This window comes from Gorilla gorilla, chromosome 15 (genome assembly GCF_029281585.2).
Source record: "Gorilla gorilla gorilla isolate KB3781 chromosome 15, NHGRI_mGorGor1-v2.1_pri, whole genome shotgun sequence".
NCBI classification, from domain to species: Eukaryota; Metazoa; Chordata; class Mammalia; order Primates; family Hominidae; genus Gorilla; species Gorilla gorilla.
In genome coordinates, this window is record NC_073239.2 from 76812300 (window position 1) to 76840126 (window position 27827).

At 39.7% G+C, this 27827-nt stretch overlaps 1 protein-coding gene across 1 annotated transcript in view; it reads right to left on the reverse strand.

Annotated features, from left to right (window-relative positions):
- Nucleotides 1-12830, reverse strand: part of RTN1 (reticulon 1) — a 273232-nt gene extending 260402 nt beyond the window's left edge. Inside the window, exon 1 of the mRNA XM_019009666.4 lies at nucleotides 12319-12830. Within this exon, the coding sequence (XP_018865211.2) occupies nucleotides 12319-12559 (241 nt within the window). The 5' untranslated portion in view covers nucleotides 12560-12830. The remainder of the gene's footprint in view (nucleotides 1-12318) is intronic.
- Nucleotides 12831-27827: the final 14997 nt, after the last annotated feature.

The following is a 27827-nucleotide window of genomic DNA, read 5'->3' on the forward strand; positions in this document are numbered from 1 at the left end:
CTTCATGCTCACCTCAGTTATTCATCTTTGCTTTGTGGGAGTTGGCCATATCTCCCAACTGGATGGTAATACGCCCAGGAGGAAATGGGGAAAGGGTACATGGCTCATGCTCCTCTATTCCCCATGTCTCCTACAAAATACCAAGCATGAGCAGGAAAGCCAATAAATCAGTGCTTCTTACAGCTTTAACATGCACCTGGTAGGCTTGCTTCCCTAGGATGAGGTCTGTGGTCACTCCATGTGATGTTGGAGCAGGTAGTTTACAGACCATATTTTGAGAAGCCCTGATTTTTTCAGAGTGAGTTGAAAAATTCATGCCAAAGGCAGACATGACATTGTTTTCTATTCCTTTGCTTGTCAACTAGATCAGGAATCATTCAAATACACATAATTTTCTGTTGTTCAAGAGTAGTTTTTTTTTTTAGAAAGCCAAAGATTCGCTATGCATAAAACAAAATTCTAGGAATTTTGGAGAATGTGAGCGTCAACAAATTTTCCAAACTCAGAAAGCAAGAATTTGGTCTATAACAGATTTTACAAAAAATCTCATGCAATAGATGAATTAGAAAAGGCATTTGGGGATTGGACATGGAAATTAGAATGGAGAATTCTTCCAGCTAAAAATTTAATTCATTAAGCAACCCAGGAAACATGGTTTTCCAATGAATAATCTTCCATAAATATACAGATAGTGAGGCAGAGAAAGAAGGAAAGGATCGTATGATGCTTTTAGCATTACAAAATTATTTAATGAATTTCCAAAACATTTTTAAATATGTTGAATATTTATTAAACTAAATTCAGTAAAAAATGAAGAAGATAGTTCAGCAAAAAGAATAAAAGAGATACTTACAGATAACATATTTTATATTTATGTTAATAATCAAAAACTGGATAAAATTATGTAGTTCTTAAGAAGCAAATATGTCACATTATGGAGTTTTCTTGACAAGGGAGAACTAGAGGAGGATTTTTAAAAGGCCACAAGTCTGTGAAGAGCATATTTTAAGTAGTCAATTTGGGGTAACTATGGTTTTTGTGATGGACACAGTTTCCAGTTTCATTAGTATGTGGTTCATTTTTGAGAAATGTGGAACAATTTTAAAATAATGATATGGCTTGACTGTGTCCCCACCCAAATCTCATCTTGAATTCCCACGTGTTGTGGGACAGACCCAGTGGGTGGTAATTGAATCATCGGGCAGGTCTTTCCCATCCTGTTCTCATGATAGCGAGCTCTGATGGTTTTATAAAAGGGAGTTTCCCTGCCCAATCTCTCTCTTTGCCTACTGCCATCCATGTAAGACATGACTTGCTCCTCCTTGCTTTCCACCATGATTGTGAGGCCTCTCCAGCCATATGGAACTGTAAGTCCATTAAACCTCTTTCTTTTGTAAATTGCCCAGTCTCAGGTATGTCTTTATCAGCATTATGAAAGCTGACTAATATAGTAAATTGATACCAGTAAAGTGGGGTGCTGCTGAAAAGATACTGGAAAACATGAAAAGATACTGAAAAGACACAACTTTGGAAGTGGGTAACAGGCAGAAGTTGGAACAGTCTGGAGGACTCAGAAGAAGACAGAAAAATGTGGGAAAGTTTGGAACTTCCTAGAGACTTGTTAAACGGCTTTGACCAAAAGCCTGATAGCAATATGGACAATAACGTCCAGAATGAGGTGGTCTCAGATGGAAATGAGGAACTTGCTGGGAAATGAAGCAAAGGTAACTCTTGTTATGCTTTAGCAAAGAGACTGGCAACATTTTGCCCTTGCCCTAGAGATTTGTGGAACTTCAAACTTGAGAGAGATGATTTACGGTATCTGGCAGAAGAAACTTCTAAGCAGCAAAGCATTCAAGATGTGACTAGGGTGCTGTTAAAGGCAGTCAGTTTCAGAAGGGAAACAGAGCATAAAAGTTCGGAAAATTTGTAGCCTAATAATGTGATAGAAAACCCAATTTTCTGAGGACAAATTCAAGTCAGCAGCAGAGATTTGCATAAGTAACAAGGAGCCAAATGTGAATCCCCAAGACAAAGGGGAAAATGTCTCCAGGGCATGTCAGAGGTCTTCACAGTAGCCCCTCCCATCACAGGCCCCAAGGCCTAGGAGAAAATTATTTCATGGGTGAGTCCAGGGTCCCGTGCTGTATGCAGCCTAGGGACTTGGTGCCCTGCTTCTCAGCCACTCCAGCCATGGCTGAAAGGGGACAACAACTGAAGCTCTGGCTTCAGAGGATGCAAACCCCAAGCCTTGGCAGCTTCCATGTGGTATTGAGCCTTCAAGTTCACAGAAATCAAGAATTGAGGTTTGGGAACCTCAGCCTAGATTTCAGAGGATGTATGCAAGCACCTGGATGTCCAGGCAGAAGTTTGCTGCAGGGGTGGGGCTCTCAGGGAGAATCTCTGCTAGGGCAGTGCAAAAGAGAAATGTAGGGTCAGAGCCCCACACAGGCTCCCTACTGGTGTACCACATAGTGGAGCTGTGAGAAGAGGGCCACTGTCCTTCAGACCCCAGAACAGTAGATCCATCGACAGCTTGCACCATGTGCCTGGAAAAGCCACAGGCACTCAATGCCAGCCTATGAAAGGAGCCAGGAGGGAGGCTGTACCCTGAAAAGCCACAGGGGCAGAGCTTCCCAAGACCACGGGAACCCACCTCCTGCATCAGTGTGACCTGGATGCCCAAGATCATGGGAACCCACCTCCTGCATCAGTGAGACACGGAGTCAAAGGAGATCGTTTTGGAGCTTTAAGATTTGACTGCCCTGCTGGATTTCAGATATGCATGGGGACTGTAGCCCCTTTGTTTTGGCCAATTTCTCCCATTTAGAATGGCTATATTTACCCAATGCCTGTACCCCCACTGTATCTAGGAAGTAACTAAGTTGCTTTTGATTTTACAGGCTTATAGGCAGAAGAGACTTGCCTTGTCTGAGATGAGACACTGGACTATAAAATTTTGAGTTAATACTGCAACGAGTTAAGACTTTGAGGGACTGTTGGGAAGGCATGACTGGTTTTGAAGTGTTAAGGACATGAGATTTGGGAGGGGCCAGGGGCAGAATGATATGGTTTGGCTGTGTCCCCACCCAAATTTCACCTTGAATTCCCAAGTGTTGTGGGAGGAACCCGGCAGGAGGTAATTGAATCATGGGGCAGGTCTTTTCCACGCTGTTCTCATGATAGTGAATAAGTCTCACAAGATCTGATGGTATTATAAGGGGGATTTTCCCTGCCCAATCTCTCTCTTTGCCTGCTGCCATCCAGTAAGACATGACTTGCTCCTCCTTGCCTTCTGCCATGATTGTGAGGCCTCTCCAACCATATGGAACTGTAAGTTGACTAAACCTTTTTCTTTGTAAATTGCCCAGTCTCGGGTATCTCTTAATCAGCAGTGTGAAAACGGACTAATACAAGTAATAATGTAACAATAACAACGTCAAGTTAGGGGCACTGTTGTCTTTTAGGAAGATATAAACATCTTAGTGTAACTAATGACTTCCTTTCTGCTTTTCCCACATTAAAATGGCAACCTGGCTTTTGCTTGAACATCACTAACTGGGAGAGAATCTGTCTTTTCTGATCAGTTCTAATTATTAGAACATTTTCTTTCATTCAGAAGAAATCTACTTCTCCACATCACTAGTCCTAATTTTGCTCTGTGAAATCAGCTGGGTCAAGTCTTCTTCCTTTGCTTCATGAAAGTTCTTCTAGTATTTAACATTCAGATCTTCATTCTTTTCTTTTGGATAAAAATTCTTAATTTCTTTAACTATCTCTCAAATGGCATGTTTTCCAAAAGCCTCCCAATTGCCCTGCTCTCACCGTATTATAGCTCGTCAATGTCTCTCAAAACATGGCACCTACCCTTTAGTATGAGACTCCAAATTTGGCCTGCCTAGAACAGAATCTAGGGGAGCTATTACCTCGTATAATGTGCACCTGAGACTTTCTATTAATACTATCTGAAATTACATAAGATATTTTAGTAATTTCACCATACCACTAGCTCATATTTAGCTAATTACAAAATTCCCAACCCCCACCATGAACTATTTTAAGTTGCATCTCCTACGTTCTATACATATTAAATAGAATTTTCAGAACTTATAGTCAAGATTTTACATTTATAATGTTACAGGCCACTGTTCTTCCCTCCCCCTAAAAGCCCCTAGGCAGAATCCTAGGCCATTATGTCCCTTCCTAAAGATATCCATTAGCGTCTGGTTTACTGTAATTCCCAGGATCTGTCATGGTTCATTGTGATGTCAGTAATCACGTAGGTGACTGTTTCACTCCTATTTTCACCTTTCTTCTGGACTCCTCCAATGACCTTGTCATCCATTCCATCTCAGTTTTCCACTCCTTCTCAGTAATAGTACCCCTCCTACTATCTACCTCAAACACCCCAGCTACCAAATCATCATCTCTTATCCTTTCATCTCCCTTACTCTAGTACCATTACTCCAGCAACCCTGCCAGCATATACAATCCACTGCTTATGTCATCTTTTTACTATGCTTCATTCCTCCTCAGCAGATTCCAAGACCAAGCATCTATATGCTGCCTTGCATATATCCTCAAATCCATTGCCCATCTGTTCCCACTGGGATCACTGGAAAACAAAAATCAATCCAACAAACCCTGCACTCTAAACCAAAAACAAGATAACATATACAGTGATTGGTCTCACTTTAAGCTCTAAGTGAGCCCCAAGGGCTACTCAGTGTTCCCTCAGTTTGCCCTAGTCCTTTCACTCTCTCATTTTCCTAAACGACAATTTTATACCTTCTCCCCTCTTCTCAGACTTTCAACAATTTCACTCCTGCCTTCACTCTGTTGACCCTGCTTCCTATTTCATTGATAAAATAGGAGCAGTTAATGGAAAACTTCCACCTGTTCTCAGCCCCATATCCACCCACTCCCTGCAGGTGTGCCCTCTCCTCTGTCTTTCCTCCATTATATCCACGAACTGTCCTCACCTTTATCCAATATCAGCCCTTGTCTGTGTGCTGGATCCATCCCTGCTTACTCATTCAGAGACACAGTTTCAGGAAATGTCCCCACCTCCCGCAACACCAATCTTTCCCTGACTACTGCATCATTTACATCATCTTGCAAATATGCCTTAATATTCTGCATAGTAAAAAAAAAATACTTTCCCTTCTTTTCATCTCACTCTCCATATAGTTACCTCTTATTCAGTTTTCTTTATAACAAAACTCCCCCAAAGAGTCATGTCTACAAATACCGTCTCTCATTTTCTCCCCTCTCATTTGCTCTAAAACCATTTCAACCAAGATGTTTTTCCCAGCACTTTGAATGACTTCCTCATTGTCAAATCCAGTGGCTGGCTCTCAGTCTCTATCTTAACCACAAGCAGCATTTGACGGAATCAATCATTCTATTCCTCTTGACATATATTTATCTTTTCTTCTGGAGTCTCTTTCAGTTTTCCTACTTCATCGCCCATTTTTACTCAGTTTTCTTTGAAACACCTCTGAATATTTGACTGACCCAGGACTCCTTGACCTCATCACTGTCAACACTCACTCCCTTGGTGATCTCATCTCTACACCAACAACTCCCAATGTATATAAGCAGATCAGATCACTCCCCAGCCCCACTCTACACTGCTTACTTGACATCTCCACTTGGACACCAAACAGACATTCAAAAATTAACATGTGTAAAACCAAACTCCTGGTTTTTCCCTAAAACTTGCTCTTCCTAAAGTCTTCCCAACCCCAGCTAATAACAACTCCATTCTTGTGTTTACTCAGGCCAAAAATCATGGCATGTCCCTTGTGTTCTTTCTAACACATTATATACATTCAGAATATATCTAGAATCCAACCACTTTTCACCTCTTCCAATGCTGTTACTCTGGTGCAAGCCACCATGATTTCTTTCTCAGATTATTGCAATGGCCTACTAGTAGGTCACTCTTGCTCCACACCAACCACCACCACCCCCATGTTAGATTCTCAACGCAGTGACTAGAGTGAGTCATTAAACTTAAAACTGAACTCTAAATATGTTCCTTCTCTATTTAACACCTCTCCCATTCCTGTGGCTCTCATCACACTCAGAGTAATATTTAAAGCTGTTACAAGGGCCTATAGGACCTAATCTATCCACTCCTCTCTACCGCTGACCCTTTGCTCATCCCCTATCATTCTCCCCTTGCTTACTCCACCTCACTGCTCTTCCTGTGGTTCCTTCAATGTGCTAGGCACACTCCCATCCAGGGCGTTTGCAAAGGATATTCCCTCTGCCCAAAATGTTCTTCTCTCAGACATCTGCAAGACTGTTGTGTCACTTCCTTCAAGTCTGTGCTTTAAAGATACGTTATCAAAGAGGTCTTCTTTGACTATCCCTCTCATTCCCACTATTCTGTTTTGACCTTTTTAACAATACTTAATCATCCCTTGATATAGATGTTCTGGTCTCTGTTGCCCTTCCTTACTCTCTCCCCTTGCCCCCACCAAGAAAAAAAAAAGTATACTTTATGGATGAGAGGCTTTTATCTGTCCTTTTCTGTACTATAATCCTCAGTGCTTAGACAAAGCCTGACATATAGCAAGAGTTCAATAAATAGTAGTATAATCATAAGTAATGCTCTCTTGCTGAAACTAATTACAATGGTTACCTCTGGAGAGGGGCAATGGATTGTTGAACGGTAAGGTGTGAAGACTTCCTTTTCTCTGCTTACCCTTTTGTACCTTTTAGATTTTAATACCATGTGTGTATATTTTCTACCCACTCCCAATTTTTAAATTGGGACAAAAATAATTTTAATAAACAGATTTATCTTGTTGCTTTTGAATAAACATTAAAATCAAGATTCTTTTTCATCGCAATGCTACCCTGTAGCATATCAGCCATCCTTTGAAATTTTGTGCAGTTTATAAATTAAAGAGCATGCTTCCTATATTTTTATGTCAGTTGAGCGTTTTTGCAGAGTTCCTAGACATAGGAAGGGCTACACACATGTTGGTAATTCAAAATCTGAAAAAGAGGGCAATAATGTTGTAGAGGCATTATTTTTTAGTGAACCAGAGGGAATTTCTGAACAATATATTCATTCTTTTCTAAGGGTCTATGAATATTTAGCATAATAACATATTCTTAGATTCTACCAGCAGTCAGTGTCAAATATATTGGTTTATAAGTTTTAAGAATCCACCATTTTCCCCTTTTTGAAAATCACTTATCAATTTCAGCTTTTCTAGCCCTAGTCTTATTCTCCAAAGATACTGGGAAAGAATTTAAAGCTGCTCAGCACACTCATTCAATTCCATGAGATGTAAAGTAGTTGGATGTGAAGAACTGATCTCATCAAAGTAGTAATACAAGATTTTACCTTCTGTTTACTTATCCTGGGATCCCAGTATCTCTTTCTGTATGTTTCAATTTTCCAACTTAAGAATCACTGTCCATTTTAAATTAGGGAGCTCAAATAAGAATTGAGAAGCCCTTCCCTCCCTTTTCTCATACCCTATCACTACAGCATCTTCCACAAACAGTGGGCCTCTCTGGCTCACACTCTTCTCACTGTTCTCTTTGCCCTCAAATATTATTTAACCAAACAAAACTGGTTGTCTTTCATTTTTGGACCATGTTCTTTACAATGACTTTAGCCTAGAGCATTCCTATGTAGATACGTTTGTCTCTTGAAATGTCTTTTATTTTCACTGCCCTCTAAATTTTCCAGCATCGTTTTCAAAACTCCCTTAGTCACCACTGAAATAATCTAATTGTTGAATAAAATCACAACTAACTAATCCAAAGATCTTGATGTAACATTTAGCCAGTTATTTCTTTGAAGATGTAGAGAATGAGATAGATGATAGAAATAAAGGGAGAGAAAGATTTTGTTTTTCATAGCTAGACAAAAAGACAGATTTTGTCTTTCACAGTCTGAGCAAGCTGTGCTCATATTTACTTATCCTGTGTTGATCTCAGAAAACTAACTCATACCCTTGTGCCCATGGGGTTAGATTATTATAATTCCCTTCTAGTCAAGCTTCCAGCAATAAATTGGGAATGAAGAAAATGAAAAATAACACAAAAGGAACTATTTGGCTAAATTAAATACTGTGAATCAGAAAGGTGCACATGTTTTAAGAAGTCATGACTGACCTGTGTTTAGCACAGATCCTTACACAAAGGAGGCATTTAACATAAGTCTACTAAGTTGAATTGAACCGCAATGGTTTCTCACTTTACAAAAGATAATAAAAGCTTTCTGTAATCCTTGCAATCCATGCTCCCAGGGATAGACAATAAAATGGGCAAGATAACCAATAACGCTTCTCTCAACCCTCAGAAGTAAAAAAGAGATGGAGAGAGGAGAGCCTATGAGCAGGGCAATGAGCAGGGTGGTTTTCTTGGAACAGTAAGTTCATGAAGGGAAAGTTAGCCTGAAAGCCTTTATAATATTTATCAATGTATTTTAAAAGTATGTAAGCAACTCTAAATTTAATGTAACCTAATTTGAATTCCCTATATTAAAGAACATATATTGTACTTACTTCCAGAAATGGTATTGATTGTATCCAGAGGATATGCCCAGAGAAATAAATTGCATTAGTTTTCCAAACTCTTTTATTCATCTTGTATGTTTCTTTAAAGATAGTAATAGCACAGTGTAATGCTCCTTACCATTTCAATAGAACTGTAGCTTTCTCAAAAGAAAGAAGATTGAAATTTATACCTTCTGAAGGGGATTACCTGGAAATGACTCCAAATAAAAAATGTCCACACATCTGTCAAACACATCCAAAAGTGAAGACAGTTAATCTAGCCTCCAAATGGAATTTAGAAGATGTTTTTCCAATACAGCATCACATTTAGCATTTGAAAAATGAGGACATATAAACAATATGGTCCATGTAAAGTAAATTGGAAAATGCTTTTTGTAATTATCTTGAAATTTAAGTCAAATTATTTATAAATTGATATCACTGCAGCAAATCATATTAGACTGATTTTTCCTGACCATTCTCCATCATGTTCTTGATTTTGCTTTCCATATATTAAGCAGTCAATGAGTTAATTTCCAAAGGAGGCAATGAGTTAACCTCTATTTCATTTTGTTCAGATGTTCTATTTAAAATTCTTTCTTTAAACAAAGGACCATTCTTTTTTCCTTTTGTTATTGTATGCTCCTTTTGAATAGTTTCCAGTAATAAAATAACTGATCATGAAAAAACAAAACAGTTGCTCTTAACATTCTTTGTATAAAGTTATTAGATGATGGCACTTTTATGATTAACAACGCTAACATGTCGTAGCCTACCTACGGTGTATTAAATGTTCCCTTGTCAACACACATAATTTCACATGTCCATTATCAATTTAGACATGAAGTTGTAACTTTAGAAGACAGTGTTATTTTGATGAGACTATTTCCACGCCACAAAAGGGACAGAAGCAATGAGAATACCTGAAAATAGAGGATTGATGGAGTTTTATGGTGCAGTTTTAATGATGTTTAAACATATATTCATTCCAGGACACTGCTGAGACATACTTTTGGAAATGTTCCTGGGATAATTTTAATTACCATCAATGTATAAAAATAAATAACAGAATATCTGTCCAGATGGCATGATTGGTGATGTTTTTCAGAAAAACAGTTATTCAGACATCAATATCTGTCTTATATTTCCATCTAAAAAAGAAACAAAATCTGTTTACAGTGCATCACACTCAAAGTCTAAGTTACTTCTTAGTTTGAGTTGAGTCCCAAAAAGCACCACTCTTTTAAAAAAATAAAGCACTCTTCTGCTATGTGGGGACACAGTGAAAAGACAGCTGTGTGTGGACCAGGAAGCAGACCCTGACCAGACACCAAATCTACCTTGATCTTAGATTTCTCAGCTTCTAGCACTGTGAGAAAATAAATTTCTGTTTATAAGCCAAAAAAAAGTAAATTAAGAAATACAGTGTAAAGTAGTGTGCTTAATAGGCGTCTCTGATACAATTGAGGGCTCACCTGCTAACTTTGCTTATAGCAATAGAACTGCCAAAATAACAGACCAGGAAGCTGGACAAGATTTGTTTGGAATTTTAAGATCTAGTTATTTATTTATACAGCATTTCTGGCATTTGAGTCTCTTATAGCAGCACATCCAGTCTACTTAATAAGAAACACAGAGATTTAAGACATTAACCAATCAACAACTATATCAGAAATTCCTTCTAGCCACAATCATAAACTAAAAAATTTCTATATAAATATGCAAAATATGTGCTCCTTCCATCTTTCTTCATTCTTCTCCCATCCAAACATAGTATCATGTTTGATTTTATTACTATATTTGTTGCCTAGGATAGAAACCCCAAACACATTCAACAAAGCAAGGTATTTCTATAATAATAATACTAAAAATGCAAAATGCATTGTTATTTACTACAGCCACCTTTCTGTAACAATGCACTGTACATTTTGAAATTGCTAAAAGAGTAAATTTTAAACGCTTTTACCACAAAAAAAAGTACATGAGATGATGGATTTGTTAGCTAATCATTTGACAATGCAGACATATATCAAAACATCACACTGTACCCCACAAATATATATTCTAAGCATTTCCTATATAATAACTTTTGTGGATATGTTACTGAGCATGGGGCACTTAGCTTCCTTTTTCTAGTTCACATAATCTTAGTGGCACTAATAGGAGGTGGGTAATGTTTCATAAAGAAACAATTTACTTTGATTGCAGTGGATAAAGATTCTGAACTATGAGCAGTCTATCCTCAACAAAGAATGGTAAAGACAAAAACTACCTTCCTTTGTCTATTATCATTTGCCTTCTTCTTTTGCAATTATAAAGAGTTTTGTTTTCACTTGGATGCAGAAGTTGAAAGAGAGACTGAGCAGCCATTCTTAGATTTAAATCCTCCCCCACCCCTAGGGATATAATAATTAATATATAACCTTTGGCGTTTGGCGTTGGGGCTTTTGAGTACTTTTCTTTCTTTCTTTTTCTTTTTTCTTATATAGGGTCTCCACTTTTTCTCTTCCTTTCAGGATATTGACAATTTTTATTCAACGCATTCTCCAAACCTCGTTTCCCCAGCTCAGATCTTCTGTACCAGGGCAGTTAATTACGATTACCTTAGACATTCCACATAACCCTTAAGAGAAGCTTACGAAAAGGGGTTTCTTTAAATCAACCACCAAGAGCACACACACCAGTCCCACTCCCCTTCCCCTCCTCTGGGAGCACCCCCCACCCCAGGCCTTCTAGCTCTACATTGCCAAAACTACACAACTCCCACTCCACCATAGCAAAGCTTTCTCAGGAAAGAGCACCACACAGCATCCCCTTTCCTCTCCCTGGAAACAGCGTTAACCAGGCCGGCAGCCTCAAAGCGCGCTTCCTGGATCCTTTGACCAGGATGCACCAGGGGCCTGGGCTCCCGCTGGACACTGGCGCGCTCAGACTTTGAATAGGGCGTCAGGCGAAGAAAGGCCAAACCCAGGGCAATTTCCGGGGTGGGGGGGGGCGGCTTAGACTGCTGGTAAACTGTACCACGTCCACTCACCACCACCCAAGCCCTCCAACCCACAGCCAGGCCCGCCGCACTTAGGACTTCAAGTTTCAATGCTCCCTGCAAGGTGGGGCCATCCGGGCAGCGGCGAAATACAGCTTTTGGGCGGGGGCAGCCACAGCACCCAACCCTCTTGCAAAGCTGTGCCTCCCGAATTAGGGACAAACTCCCTGGGATTTGTTTTCTGCGGGAGAAAAGGCGGAGGGATGTGGGGGGAGTAAGGTGTGGTGGCAATTCGTGGAGGGCAAGGGTAAGGGGCAGTTACAGCCACATCTCTGCCCTGGACAGAGCCGGGTCCAGGGGCCGCGGGCCTGCCCGCCGCTGGGTTGTCAGCATCTCCTGTAGCCGGCGCGCACACTGCGCGCAAACACGCCCCCCAAAATCCCCACAACCTGTCAAACGGGCCCTACAGCTCGGAGCCCCCTGGCAGGAGGGAGAAACTTGTACCCAGACTCGCCAGCAGCCAGAATGCTGCTGTTTGCCGATGAGAACAATTTTTAAAGCGGAAATAATCATGATAATGAAATAAAAGGATCAAAAGCATCTTGACTTGTTCTGAGCCTTTGGGAAAAATAAAATTGTTTTCTACCAGCCCGCGAATATTCCCAGTCGCCCGTGGCGACGCGGGGGTGGGGTTGGCGCTCAAGGCAGAAAGCGCGAGGCAGGTGCCCAGGAGAGCCGCGCAGAAGGGGACTGACTGGGGGGCCCTGGTCCCCGACGCCATTTGAGGGGCAGCGGCGCCCGCCTTACCTGTGGATGCAGTTTCCATGGCAACGGGCGACTGCCGGGCGGGGCCCGAGCCGGCTTCCCGCGACGCCGCTTCCCGGGCCCTGGCGCCCAACCCCGGGCTGGGCTCCCCAGCCTGCGGCGCCGGCGTGGCCCCTTTCGGCGTCACCGCTTCGTCCTCCCCCTCCCCCCGGTCCCTGAGCCACTGGGACCCGGGGCCGGCCAGCGGCAGCAGCTCGTCCTGCGGATCCCCCGGCGCGGCCATGGCTGGCGGTCCCCCGGCGCGGCGACGGCGGCTTGGCTGGGCCGAGGCTCGGTGGCTGCGCGGGCGCTCCCTGCTGCTGTCCCCGGAGGGACTCGGCGCTCAGGGAGGCTACGGTGTCTCAGCGTCGCCGCCGCCTCTGCTGCAACTCCGCCGAGCCGCTGCCTGCCGCTCTTCCCGCTTCAGCTCCTCCTTCTCCCCCCTCCTCTTCCTCCGGCCCCGCCGCGGCCCCTGCCTGCGCTCCTCCTCCTACTCCACTCGCTGCTGCGGCCGCTGCTTCGCTACTCCCAATCCTGTTATTACGCAGGTGAAAATGGCCTGCTTGGTCCGGGTCCTCCTGGGCACGTCAGCCCCCAACCTGCAAATGGCAGGCCCCGGTTAGGGGATGTGCCAAATCCACTCGAATCTTCCTCTCGTTTGGGGAGGAATAAAAAGGAAGAACCAGCAAGTAGCAGCAGCCACCAGCAGCGTCGCCTTCCCAACTGAGAAAGTTAAGCCCCGACTGGTGTCCTGGGTCCCGAGGCAAAGAGGGAAAGCTAGAGAACTCAGGGCCACAGTTCTGAGAGTGACCAGTATGAGTTGTGGAGGGGACACAGGTCTGAACGGGAAAGGGGTGGAGATGGGTTCTGATGGCAGATGGAGACCAGGGAAGCTGCAACCCCGAGGTTAAATCCTGCGTTTCCAGAATGGGCCTGAAAATAGTGGAGTAAAGAAATGAGTTATCAGGACAGCCTCCAAACAAAGCTTAACAGATCTCACCCTGACCAGCCCTGAGGGCAAACAGGATGTCAATAGGCAAGGACAAAAGCTGTACATTTGCTTTCAGAAACACTGAGCCAAGGCCATCCTAATCATAAGCTGTCTGTGCAGTCTGTTGTATTTCAGAAGTTGGACATTCCATGAAGCTTGCATCTTTTTCTTTACAGTTCACTGTGATAAAATGGAAGATAGTCCGCAAATAAACCCAAACTCAGAGGAGGAAAGTGACTTGCCTTATCATGTGTTGTGCCCATACGAAGACCCATCTTTTCAAACGTCTTGTGTTTTATTGGTTCCCAAGTTGTTTATATAATAAAATAATGTGCCTTTAAAAACTAAGATTCACCACAACACACAGGGTGAAGGAATAGGTTTTTCTGCTGTTTCTTCTCTAGGAAAGGTGGGCGCAGACGGTACAGCACACACTGTGAGACTGTGGGACTCTTGGCCACCATGCGCATCTTCAGGATTTCATACCTGTCCATTGGTATATTCAAAGGCCAACTTCAGGACCATTCAGGTGCTCCTCAATAATGCTAAAATGAAAAAAGCCCAGAGTCTGCCTAATCTTTTGTTCTGCTAGTGCACTAATGTTCAAAAGATGACAATAAATTAGAGAAAAATCGTTCACTAAACAATAAATATGGACTCCTGAAGCCAGATATCCCTGGAAATCTGATGGTCACCAAAATTTTACATTTTTGATATACTCAAAATTATGTCTCATGATGGAAATATTCACTATCTAGATTGTGGTTATAGCTTCATAGGTGCAAACATATGTCAAAACTTATTGTTTACTGTAAATATGAACAATTTAATGTGTTGTCAGTTATAACTCAATAAATCTATAAAAATAATCTCATCCAAAAACAACAAAATAATTGGTTATCATGAATCATAATGATTTTTAAATATCTTTCCATAGGAAAACAAGAGTGTATTTAAAAAACCGTTAAGTTGAAAAGCTTATTCGACTGCTGTCTTTCCATGGAGCTTAATCCTGTCTTGTAATTAGAGGGCACTTGTAAGTTTATTCAAATCTATTACTTAGTATTCCCTAAAGCATCAGAAATACTAGATGGGAATTTCTCATGGTTTTATTACTGATATCAAGACAAGAACATAGACAATTCTAACGATATAACCTTAAAGTGGTTATTGATGAATACTAATATTTGAGAATTGCTATGCAAAGGAGTTACATACAAAATAATATGAAGTATATTCTTTTGTTTCTCTGAGAAACATAAATGAAGTCATCATTAAAAAACTGGGAGACCTAAGCAAGCCTCTGTGTTTCCTTATGATTAATAGATAGGAAGTTTGGGGATATGATTCTAATTATTTGTCAATTTCTTTCATACTAATCAATACTCTCATTGAGAATGTGTGAAGGAAATAGCCAGTTAAATCTATTTAGAGTGTAGTTGTTAAAGGAAACTGAACATTATTGACAGTTCCATTTTGATAAAGTATTCTATTTTACACTGCTGAAAAGAGATGAGCACAAGATTTCAGTGTTAGCAATTTTCATTACTAACTTTCCTTATTAGACTCCACCTTTGGATGTATAAAAATTATCTATTTGGGGGAAGAAATTTTCAGGTTTATGCTATGACTTGAAATGATTCATGTTTATTAATATTATTTATTTTGCACCGCTCTGAACTGACAAAGCTTGACTAATTTGAAGATTTATGGGCAAAACACACAGTCGGCAATGGGATTCTGGGGCTTACATAGTTGCTCTAAGTTACGAATTACTCTAAAATGCTTTTCAGACACAGAGAAAATAGGATTGTCACTTTTAAAAGGTTCTTAGCAAGAAGAGTTGAGACAAAAGAACTGTCACGTTTTGTTTTCAGCTTTTGTTTTTTGGAAAAGAAGTTTTGTTCATCATTTGAAAAGAAGGAATGAGGAGCATTTATTTAGCACTAGCTTCTTAACTTAGTCCAAACCATATATCATGGGGAAACAGGGTGTGGGGACATGCAGGAAGAGCGCCACAAATAACAAGCTTTAACCAAGATGAAATTCTTTCCAGCCTCAATATTAAAGTTACCTAATATCTCTACAACCCAGGTTCCTCAACTGTAACCTGGAGATTTTTTTAAAAATTTTTGTGGGTGGGTACATAGTAGGTGTATATATTTATGGGGTATATGAGATATTTTAATACAGGCATACAATGAATAATAATCATATCATGGTAAATAAGGTATCCATCACCTCAAGCATTTATCCTTTCTTTGTGTTACAAACAATCCGATTATAATCTTTTTGTTGTTTTGAAATATAAAATAAATTATTGTTGACTGTAGGTGCCCCATTGTGCTAGTGAATACTAGATCTTATTCACTCGTATCTAACTATATTTTTATATCTACCATTAACTGTCCCACCTCCGTGCCCCTCAGGCCCCTGCCAGCCTCCCAGCACTACACTTCTTGGCCTCTGGGAAACTCTTCTACTCTCTATCTCCATGAATTCAACTGTTTTAATTTTAATTTACCACAAATAAGTGAGAACATAAGAAGTTTGTCTTTCTGTGCTTGGCTTATATCACTTAACAGATGTCCTCCAGTTCCATCCATGTTGTGCAAATGACAGGATCTCATTGTTTTTTATGACTGAATAATAGTCCATTGTGTATATGTACCACATTTTCTTTATCCATTTGTCTCTTGATGAACACACGGGTTGCTTCCAAATCTTGGCTAGTGTGAATAATATAGTGCTGTGATAAACGTTGGAGTGCAGATATCTCTTCAATATACTTTTGCTTTCTTCTGGGTATATACCCAACAAACAAACAAAAACAAGAAAACATTGAAACACTGGGGAAACTCTCCAGGATATTGGTTTGGGCAAACATTTCTAGAGTAATGCCCCATAAGCACAGGCAACCAAAGCAAAAATGGACAAATGGGATCACATCAAGTTAAAAATCTTCTGCACAGCAAAAGAAACAACAAAGTGAAGAGACAACCCACAGAATAAGAGAAAAAAATTGCAAATTATCCATCTGACAAGGGATTAATAACCATAATATATAAAAAGCTGGGATTGCTGGATCATATGGTAGCTCTAGTTTTTTTAACTGGAGTCAGATGACATCTCATTGTAGTTCTGATTTGCATTTCTTTTTTTTTTATTTATTATACCTTAAGTTTTAGGGTACATGTGCATATTGTGCAGGTTAGTTATATATGTATACATGTGCCATGCTGGTGCGCTGCACCCACTAACTCGTCATCTAGCATTAGGTATATCTCCCAATGCTATCCCTCCCCCCTCCCCCCACCCCACCACAGTCCCCAGAGTGTGATATTCCCCTTCCTGTGTCCATGTGATCTCATTGTTCAGTTCCCACCTATGAGTGAGAATATGCGGTGTTTGGTTTTTTGTTCTTGTGATAGTTTACTGAGAATGATGATTTCCAATTTCATCCATGTCCCTACAAAGGACATGAACTCATCATTTTTTATGGCTGATTTGCATTTCTCTAATGATCAATGATATTGAGCACCTTTTCATATGTCTGTTTGCTATTTATTTGTATGTCTTCTTTTGAGTAATGTCTATTTAGATATTTTGCCCATTTTTAATTGGATCATTATATTTTTTCTTAATAGAGTTATTTGAGCTTGTTATATATTATGGTTATTAATCCCTTGTCAGATGGATAATTTGCAATTTTTTTCTCTTATTCTGTGGGTTGTCTCTTCACTTTGTTGTTTCTTTTGCTGTGCAGAAGATTTTTAACTTGATGTGATCCCATTTGTCCATTTTTGCTTTGGTTGCCTGTGCTTATGGGGTATTACTCTAGAAATCTTTGCCCAGACCAATATCCTTGAGACTTTCCCCAATGTTTCAATGTTTTCTTGTTTTTGTTTGTTTGTTTGTTTGCTTGAGACTGAGTCTTGGTCTGTCACCCAGGGTGGAGTGCAGTGGTGTGATCTTGGCTCACTGCAACCTCCACCTCCCAGGCTCAAGCAAATCTCCTACCTCTGCCTCTCGAGTAGCTGGGATTACAGGCACCTGCCACCATGCCCGGCTAATTTTTGTATTTTTAGTAGAGACGAGGTTTCACTATGTTGGCCAGGCTGGTCTTGAACTCCTGACCTCAAGTGATCCGCCCATCTCCGCCTCCCAAAGTGCTGGGATTACAGGTATGAGCCACCACATCTATTTGGCCCCCAATGTTTTCTTTCAATGGTTTCCTAGCTTGAGGTCTTCAGTATAAGTCTTTCATCTATTTTGATTTGATTTTTGTATACAACAAGAGATAGGGGTCTAGTTTCATTCTTTTGCATATGAATGTAATGTTGTCCCAGAACTATTTTTATTAAAGAGACTGTCCTTTCCTCAGTGTGTGTTCTTGGCACCTTTTTCAAAAATGAATTCACTGCAGATTAATGGATTTGTTTCTGGCTTTTCTACTCTGTTCCATTGGTCTATTTTTTTTTAATGCCAGTACCATGCTGGCATGGTTTTGGTTACTATAGCTCTGTAGTACAATTCGAAGTAGGTAATGTGATTCTTCCAGTTTTGTTCTTTTTGCTCAGGGTGGCTTTTGCTATTCTGGGTCTTTTATGGTTCCACATAAATTTTAGGATTATTTTTCCTATTTCTGTGATGAGTATCATTGGTATTTTGATAGATATTTGATTGAATCTATAGATTGCTTTTGGTAGTAGGGACGTTTTAACAATACTGATTCTTTCAATCCATGAACATGGAATATCCTTCCATTTTTGTGTGTCCTCTTCAATTTCTTTCAGCAATGTTTTATAGCTTTTATTGTAGAGATCTTTCACTTCTTTGATTAAGTTTATTCCTAGGTATTTTATTTTATTTGCAGTTATTGTAAATGGGATTACTTTCTTGATTTCTTTTTCAGATTGTTTGCTGTTTGCCTATAGAAATGCTACTGATTTTGGGCCGGGTGCTGTGGCTCACACCTGTAATCCCAGCACTTTGGGAGGCCAAGGCAAGCGGATAATGAGGTCAGGAGATCAAGACCATCCTGGCTAACATGGTGAAACCCCGTCTCTACTAAAAATACAAAAAATTAGCCGGGCGTGGTGGCGAGCACCTGTAGTCCCAGCTACTCGGGAGGCTGAGGCAGGAGAATGGTGTGAACCCAGGAAGTGGAGCTTGCAGTGAGCCAAGTTTGCGCCACTGCACTCCAGCCTGGGCAACAGAGAGAAACTCTATCTCAAAAAAAAAAAAAAAAGAAAAGAAAAGAAAAAAGAAATGCTGCTGATTTTGTATGCTGATATTGTATCCTGCAACGCTGTAACTTTACTGAATTTTTTATCAATTCTAAGAGTTTTCCGGTGGAGAATTTACATTTTTCTAAATATAAAATCATATCATCTGCAAAACAGGGATAATTTGACTTCTTCTGTTCCAGTTTGGATGTCCTTTATTTCTTTCTTTTATCTGATTGCTCCAGCAAAGACTTCCAGTACTATGCTGAATAACAGTGGTGAAAGTGGGCATCCTTGTAATGTTTCAGATCTTGCAGAAAAGGCTTTCAGTTTTCAGAAAACCCAATTTAGTATGATACTAGTTTTGCATCTGTCATATATGGCTTTTATTGTGTTGAGGTATGTTCCCTCAATACCCAGTTTCTTGAGGGTTTTTACCACAAAGGGATGTTGAATTTTATCAAATGCTTTTTCAGCATCAACTGAAATGATCATATGGTATTTGCCCTTCATTCTGTTGATATAATGCGCTGCACTGATTGATTTGCATATGTTGAACCATCCTTGCATCTCTGAGATAAATCCCACTTGATCATGATTATCTTTTTCATGTGTTGTTGAATTCAGTTTGCTACTATTTTGTTTATGATTTTTACATCAATGTTCATCAGGGATACTGGCCTGTAGTTTTCTTGATTTGATATGTCTTTGTCTGGTTTTGATATCAGGGTAATACTAGCCAGGTAGAATGCATTTGGAAGTATTCCATCCTGTTCTATTTTTTGTAATAGCATGAGGTTTAGTATTAGTTCTTCTTTAAATGTTTGGTAAAATTCAGCAATGAATACATCAGGCTTTTCTTGCTTGGAGACTTTTATTACAACTTTGATCTCATTACTTATTAGTTTATTCATGTTTAGATTTCTTTATGGTTCAGTCTTGGTAGGTTGTATGTGTCTATGAATTTATCCATTTCTTTTAGATTTTCAAATTAATTGGCATATAGTTGCTCATAGTAGTCTCTAATGTTCCTTTGCATTTCTGAGGTATCAATTATAATGTTGCCTTTTGCATCTCTGATTTATTTGACACAAGCACTCTGTGGTCATCACCACTGGGATTGTACTGGATCAGACTTGAAGTCAGCACAGTACTGTCTCTTGCCCAAGGCCTGCAGTGACTACCACTTGGCTACCACCTACTGGCTACCACCTATGTTCACTCAAGGACCAATGGCTCTACAATCAGCAGGTGGCAAATCCAGCCAGGCTTGTGTCCTTCCCTTCAGGGCAGTGAGTTCCCCCAGCCCTGGGAAGGTCCAGAGATGTCATCTGAGAGCCAGGGCCTAGAGTTGGGATCCTTAGGAATCTACCCAGTGCTCTACTCTACTGCACATAAGATGGCTCCCAAGCTGCAAGAAAAAGCCCTTTCCACTCTTCCTTCCCCTTTCCTCAATCAGAGGAGACTCTCCCCATGGCTATCACCACCAGTGACCCATAGCAAGTACTGCCTGGCTACCACCTATGTTCACTCAAGGCCCAAGAGCTCTTCGTTCAGTCTGAGGTGAATGCTGCCAGTACTGAGTCTGTCCCTTCAGGGAAGTGGGCGCTCCTGTGGCTTAGGGTAGTTCCCAAAGTACCATACAGAAAACAAGGCCTAGAGGCAGGAACCCCAGGAGATATTTGGTGCTCTACCCCACTGCGGTGAAGCTGCTACCCAAGCTGCAAGACAAAGTCCCCTTTACTCTTCCCTCTTCTTTCCTCAAGCAGAAGCACTCTCTCCCTATGGCCACCACAGCTTGGAATATGCTGGATCACACCTGAAACCAGCATAGCTCTGAGTCTCACCCAAGGCCCATAGTGACTATTACCTGTATACCACTGATGACTATTCAGGGAACAAGGGCATTTTAGTCAGCAAATGATAAATCCTGCCAGGATTGGGTTCTTCCCTTCAAGGCAGTGAGTTCCCTTCTGGCCCAAGGTGTGTCTGGAAATGTTGTTCAGGAGCTAGGACCTCGAACTGGGGCCTCAGGACTCTGCCTGATGCCTTATTTTACTGTTGCTGAGCTGGTATCCAAGTTGCAGGACAAAGTCCTCTTTACTCTCCATTTTCTCCTCAAGCAGAGGTAAGGAGTCTCTCCCAGAGCTGCAAGCTGTGCTGCCTAAGATTGGAGAAAGGGTGATGTAAGCCATCCCTTGGCCACCCTGGCTTGTGTCTCACTGGGTCACATGCACCCCAAGTTCTGAGCCCTGCACAGCACTAGGACTTGCCCAGGAACTGCAAGGCCTTGTGGCCTATGCTGCCTTTCAAATTTATTCAGGACCCCAGAGCTGTTTAGCGCATGGTGGCGGGGCTTACTAGACCTCCGGTTCTGACCACTGGGATGGATGATTCACCTCTGGCTAGGGCTGGCCTAAATACTTCCTCCATGGGCCCTGGCTAAATTTTGCCCCATGTTGCTTTCTGCTGTGACAGGGCAGCACCGAGTTCCAATGCAAAGTTCCACAATCACTTTGCTGTCTCTCCTAAATGCAAAGATTCTCTCTCTACACCGTGTGGCCACTCCCAGGGAATTGGGGAGAGTTGGTGTAGGCAATTCAAGACTGTCATTCCTGCCCTCTTCAGAGCCTCTTTCCTTAATATCATGTTAAAGGCAGGTACTGTGGTCACTCACCTGATTTTTGGTTCTTATAAAGTTGCTTTTTTATGTGGATAGTTGTTCAATGTGGTGTTCCTGTGGGAGGTGCAACAATCACTGGAGGCTTCTATTCAGCCATCTTGCTCTGCTTTTTCTCCCTGGAGATTTTATTTATTTATTTATTTTGAGACGGAGTCTCGCTCTGTTGCCAAGGCTAGAGTGCAATGGCAGAATTGCACTGCAACCTCTGCCTCCCAGGTTCAGATGATTCTCCTGCCTCAGCCTCCTGAACAGCTGGGATTACAGGCACGTGCCACCACACCTGGCTAATTTTTGTATTTTTGGTAGAGGTGGGAGTTCACCATGTTGGCCAGGCTGGTCTCGAACTACTGACTTCAAGTGATCCACCTGCCTCAGCCTCCCAAAGTGCTGGGATTACAGGCATGAGCCACCGCCCCCAGCCTCTCCCTGGAGATTTTAACAGTACATCCTGCAGGGGCTTTAGGAGAGTACTAAATGGGTTGACATATGTAAAGCATATTATTAATTAAGATGATAATACCACATGCCAAATCATTTCTAGGAAATGGTTTATAATGCTGAAAGTTCTACTTGGGTATTTACATTTGTTACAGACCAAAGAGTCAATGATAACCACTTCAGGCACTTAAAGCAAATCAGATGAGGAATGTTCCCTATATTGAGTAACCACTGGACTGTTTCTACTTAAAATTCCTATATTCCAAAAGGTAAACCTTATATAAAGACAAATATACTTTTAAAGTTATTTTAAGTAGTTGAGTCAAAAATATATACAGATACATTTCAACTTTGAATAACCTATAACAGGAATGGCAAACAGGGTTCATTGACTAATTAGTAATGAATGCTGAGAGGGCTGTGTTAAGAAAGAATCTTGGACCATATTCAGATTCCATAGATGTGTCTAGAAGGATAAGTATTAGCTACATTCAGGTAAGTGAAGGAGTCAAGCAACAACACATGCCAAATATTTTCCTTCTCTTGCTTATATTTAAGCTTATCAGCATCCAAAATAAGGCCCTACTTTTGAACCTTTTAAGAGAGAATGCAACGGTGGAATCACTCCCACTGACTTAGCAAGATAAATGTTTGACTTAAGATGAGACTCATTCTGGTGCCTCAAATTTCTCTGAAATCAATCTATGTGGAGTTGCTTTAGGGCTTAATTTGTCTGTGTAGCATCCAAATCATTTTGCAACATAGTTTTCACTTTCTACAGTGTGTGGAAGCTCTTGAATTTGATACAGAAAAGAGTTCTCCATTTCCCAGTGCAAGAAAAGAATATTTAGATTGACACTAATTTATAGAGGCTACAGGCTGGTGCATGAGACAGCTGTGTTTTCTCCAGGACATCACTACAGCACTCATAAATGCCACACAACACATTTGGAACACACCAGGCTCCTTCTCTCTGTGGACAGTGGCTGCTGTTACTTAATTTGCCATTTGAGGGGATAAAGCATAGACGCTTCTAATGTCCTCCAGTAGTGGGTGGGAAGAAGAAAGTTGGCCACTTTTCATTGAACCTAGTTTCTTTTTTCTTTACTTAATTTGTACATTTCTGTAAAACTGTAAATATTTTTTATTTCTTTGGGCAAAAAAATATTAATTAGGAAATCTGTAATTTGAATTATCCATACTTTGGGCTCACAATAAAAATGTCTAAGATATTCTGAGCTTGAGAAGCAGAACCAAAATATATATGATAGAAGTAAATTGCTTATGAATACTTCTTTGCAGTTTACAAAGTATACACACATATATATTTCATTTAACACACACACTTTTCATTTATAATTTGATGAGAGATATGGTGTCTGATGCTAATTTTAATTTTTATTTATTTAACGACCAATGAATTAGAAGCTTTTTCATGAGTTTCTTGTTAATTTGTATTTTTAATAACAGTATTATTGAGAGAACTTACATACAATTTAAAGCATATACTTTAATGATTTTTAGTGTGTTCTCAGAGTTGTACAATCATCACCACCATTAATTTTAAAACATTTTCATCACTCCAAAAAGAAACTCATACCCATTAATAGTCATTCTCCAACCTCACAACCCCAAGTCCAGTCCTAGGCAATCACTAATCTACTCTCTGTCTCCATACATGTGCCTATTGTGGACATTTCACATAAATGGAATCAGACAATTTATTTTTTCACTTATGATGTTTTCAAGGTTCATCCATGTTGTAACATGTATCAGTATTCCATTTCTTTTTATTGATGAATAATACTCCATTGTATGATTATACCACAATTTGTTTATTCAGTCATGAGTTGATGGACATTTAGGCTTTTCCACTTTTTGGATATTACAAACAATGCTGCTATGTATACATGAGTTTTTTGTGGGCATGTTTTCATTTCTCTTGGGCATTAACCTAGGATAACAATTGCTGTGTTGTATGGAGACAGCGTGTTTAACCATTTGAGGAACTGCCAGACTGTTTTCCAAATCAATTGTACCATTTAAAAATCCCACTGTTAGTGTATGAAGGTTCTAATTATTCCACTTCCTTGCCAACACTTGTCATTTTCTGTCTTTTAAAAAAATAACTTAGTGGGGTGAAGTAGTATCTATTGTGGTTTTGCTTTGCATTTCCCTGACTACTAATGATGTTGAGTATCTTTTCATGTGTTTTTTGGCCATTTGAATATTTTCTTTGGAGAAATGTCTATTCGGGTACTTTGCCAATTTTTAAATTGACTTGTCTTTTTATTATTGAGTTATAAGAGTTTTTTTTATATATTCTGGATATAAATTCCTTACCAGATATATGATTTGCAATTTCTTTCTCTCATTCTGTGGACTTTCTTTTCATTTTCTTGATGGTGTCCTTTGGAGCACAAGAGTCTTTAATTTTTTATGAAGTCTCATTTACCTATTTTCTCTTTTGTTGCTTATAGGCTTGGTGTCATATCTAAAAAAAAATGCCTAATCTCACCAATGTTTAGGATTTACACTAACGTTTTCTTCTAAGAGTTTTGTAGTTTTAGATCTACATTTAGGCCTTTGATCCATTTTAAATTAATTTATGTATATCATGTGGGTAATTTGTCTTTCTCTTTTTGTGAGTTGCCTTTTGTGTTCTGTGCTTATTGTCCCAATCAAGTGTTATTTTTCTCTTATATTTTAAAGGTTCTTTGTATTGAATATTGTCATTTATGTTGCAAATATTTTTCATATTTTATTGCTCAGGGATAAGAAAACCTAGATTCTTATCAGAAAAATTCAGAGACTTCTCCAAAGTCACATGCTTAATATACCTGTTACTAAAGTCTAAGTCTTCTGGCTATGCCTCTTAATCCCCAATTTAAAAATCTTGAACTATTATAATCAATTTTTCAGTTTTTATGCAGTATGCCATTAACAAGAGTCTAGCTTAACAAAGCTCACAATAAACTACAAAGATAGTCAAGATTTGTGATCACAGGCCATATCCAAAGTATGCAGAATTTAAAGCAAAACACCAGCATCAAGAACAGGGATAGAAACAATACCAGTGTCCTGTGTAGAAGTCAGAACCCCGGGCAGTTCTGAGTCAACATGGGAGAAAAAAACAATTTTCATCTAACTTTAAATTGCAATGGTTGAAACCTCAGACTGGTGGTTAAAATCTCATGCTTTATGGGGTTAATTCCAATTTAAAGGGCTCTGACCTTATTTATATGGCTCCAACCTCTCCTGGGGAAAATGCCATACCATCGTCTAATAAGAGTTTGTAGTCTTTGTCAAGTGACATGGCCTCCCTCATCTTTGGGCCTAACAAATATGTTAGAAACTCCTGGGTCCCTAGAGCTTCTTGGGGTTAAGCCAGTCCAAGGTGTAATTGTTTTCTTTCTCCTCTTTCTTGGATCCCTTTATCCATAAAGCTGCCTTTCCATCCGAATTTAGAGACTGAACTGTAAGTGGGAACCTGAAACAATACTTGGTTGAAGCTTAAGTTTAGAGTGCCAGTGAGAGTTGGGGTAAACACTGATATAAAAGGGCAGAGTCAAGATGTATTTATAATTCCATATGTACCATAATACATATGGAATATATTATAATTTGTCTACTGGTATCATAGAGCAGATAGGACCACTCAAACTCTGTGCTTGTATGCCCTTATGAGTTATACTGAATAGCTGGTCATCTGTCCCACAGTGGTCCTATCTGGCTACAGGTATAAGACAGTAATAAATCAGGATAAGCCTATTACAAGTGGGGAAACAGCCTCTGTGAAAGTCCTGATGGTAGCAGAAAGTTCCAAACAAAAGTCTTTAGCATGAAGACAGTCCAGGAGACCTAGCACAGTCAGTAATAAGCAGAAACACTTTGAGTCTGTTTCAATCAATTTGAAGAAATAAAAGGAAAGAGAACTTTGAACTTTGTCTCTTTGAAATGGGCATAGCATATTAGAACCTCAGTCCAGAGGCTAGCTTTCCGTTTTGAAAGTGCTAGGCCAGCTATGTAGGGAAACAACTGATCTGCAGAAACATCTAGATGACTCTCTGGAATAATATTGTTTTCAAACAGTCATGGCTTCCATATAACTTAATTTTGGGGACTTTAGAAGGATCTCCCTGCCAAATGTTGCTCCTACTCTAGCCTGTCATTTGTCATGGAAATTAACATTTTGACTGTATAGATTTGGTAAATTGGTACTGTTATAAATGGCAGGCTCTTCAGGAAAGGTAACTCAGCATTCATAGTATTAATATCTCATAGTAAATTATCAGGCAGCTGTACTAAGCTGTGTTTAGATTTTGGTGAGGGGAGAAGGCTGGATCCAAAGCACTTCACACCATGCAAGGAAAACAGCCTGAGAAACTGTAATCACAAGCCCTTGAGAGCCAGAGGAAAATGTTTCAACTTCCTCAGGGCTAAATACATTTTGACAAACTGTAAACATGCTCAATAATCCTTGAAGACTGTAATAGGGTAACAGAAGTTATCTCTAGGGTTGTGAGTAAGTTTATTTTCTTTAAACTTTTTCTTCTTTCTTGAATTCTTGAAGAAAAAATAAATTAGACTAAAGATGTCTTAATCAGCCAGCATTCTTTAAATATTAATACATTTTGCTGATAAATTATACCTGTAAGGTCATCTTAGACATCAAGAATCAATTCATGAAAGGAACACTGCAGTCTATCAGTAAGCCAATGACAACGGAGATTAGACATTTGACTATGTCAAGAAAACACTATTTATACCTTTTAATGAGTAATGCAGCTCTAGTGCCTAAATTTAAATTCCACTACTTGAAAACAAAACATGAAACTACATATGTGATAGATTACCAAATGAATTTTTTAAGGCAACAGGTTTGTAAGATTTGTGGGAGGTATGTAATCAAATGGTAGACTACTTACAATCTGATGATATTGTTCTTTTGGGATGTTCAGATATGAAACTGTAACTTCTTAACTAGATCAAGTTTCTTGAACAGTTCCAGCAACACAATTTATTTAATAGTTATTATTGCCATTTGATCATATTCATGAATTTATTAGATACCTCCTCTGTTAGTCAGCTTAGGATAGGCTATGCTGCAGAAACATATTAACACTGAAATTTCGGTGGCTTAACATAACGGAATTTTTCACTTAGACCCATATCTAGTAAAGTTCAGGGGGAGCTCTGATCCACAGGGGCAATCAGGGACTCAAGCTTGTAGAAACTCCACCAACTTGTAGACAGGCCATCTGGAACACACAGTGTTGTAGAAGGGGAAGAGGGAAGAAAGAATGGAGAATTCTCCTTCATTTTAAAATACCTCAAACTGGAAGTGTTACACATAACTTTTATAAACTATTGGCCAAGGCTAATCATGTGCCCTGAATTGAACAGCAAGGAATGCTGGGGAATTAAATAAGTTTGTGGAATATTTGGTGAGTCTTATCAACTTTGTTCAAATATTTACACCAGGCACTTTGGGAATACAAAAATGAATCAGAGTCTGAACCATTTTTCAAGATGTTTACAATAAAACCATGGAGATGAAATGTGTCTGTAAATAATTGAAATGCAAATTAAAGTCATAAGAATTAGGAAAAAGTCAGAGAAAAAGTGCAATGGCAGGTAAGAAACTATAGAGATTACTGCCACCTAAAGAGATCAAGAAAACCTTCATGGGATAAGAGGTATCAGATTAGGCTTTGAATGATGTAGGATTTGTACATAAGGAGTTGATGAATAGAGCTCACACTGGTCTAAAGGAACAGCAAAGGCATGGGAGAGAGAAATTCTGAGGCATTTACAGAGAAGAGTAAGTCAGTCTATTATTTCTACAGCAAAGGGTATGCAAAGTGGGAAATAAAAATAGAAAAATCTGTTGGGTCAAATGTGAAGAACCTAGAATGCTAGATTAGGGTGTTTGACTTGTTTGCGGAGAAGAGTTTAAATGAGATATATAACAGTTATTATTTGGAAATTGATAGAATCAAATAATTAAAATGGATTAAAGGAAAAGAAAACTAATAGTAGGGAGGCCAGCTAGCAGGCTACTTGAAGTTATTTTTGATGAAGTGCATTGGGAAAGAAGAAATAATAATCAAAAGGGGAGATAAATATTAGAAATACTTCAATCCGCGCAACTTGGTACCCAATTGAATTC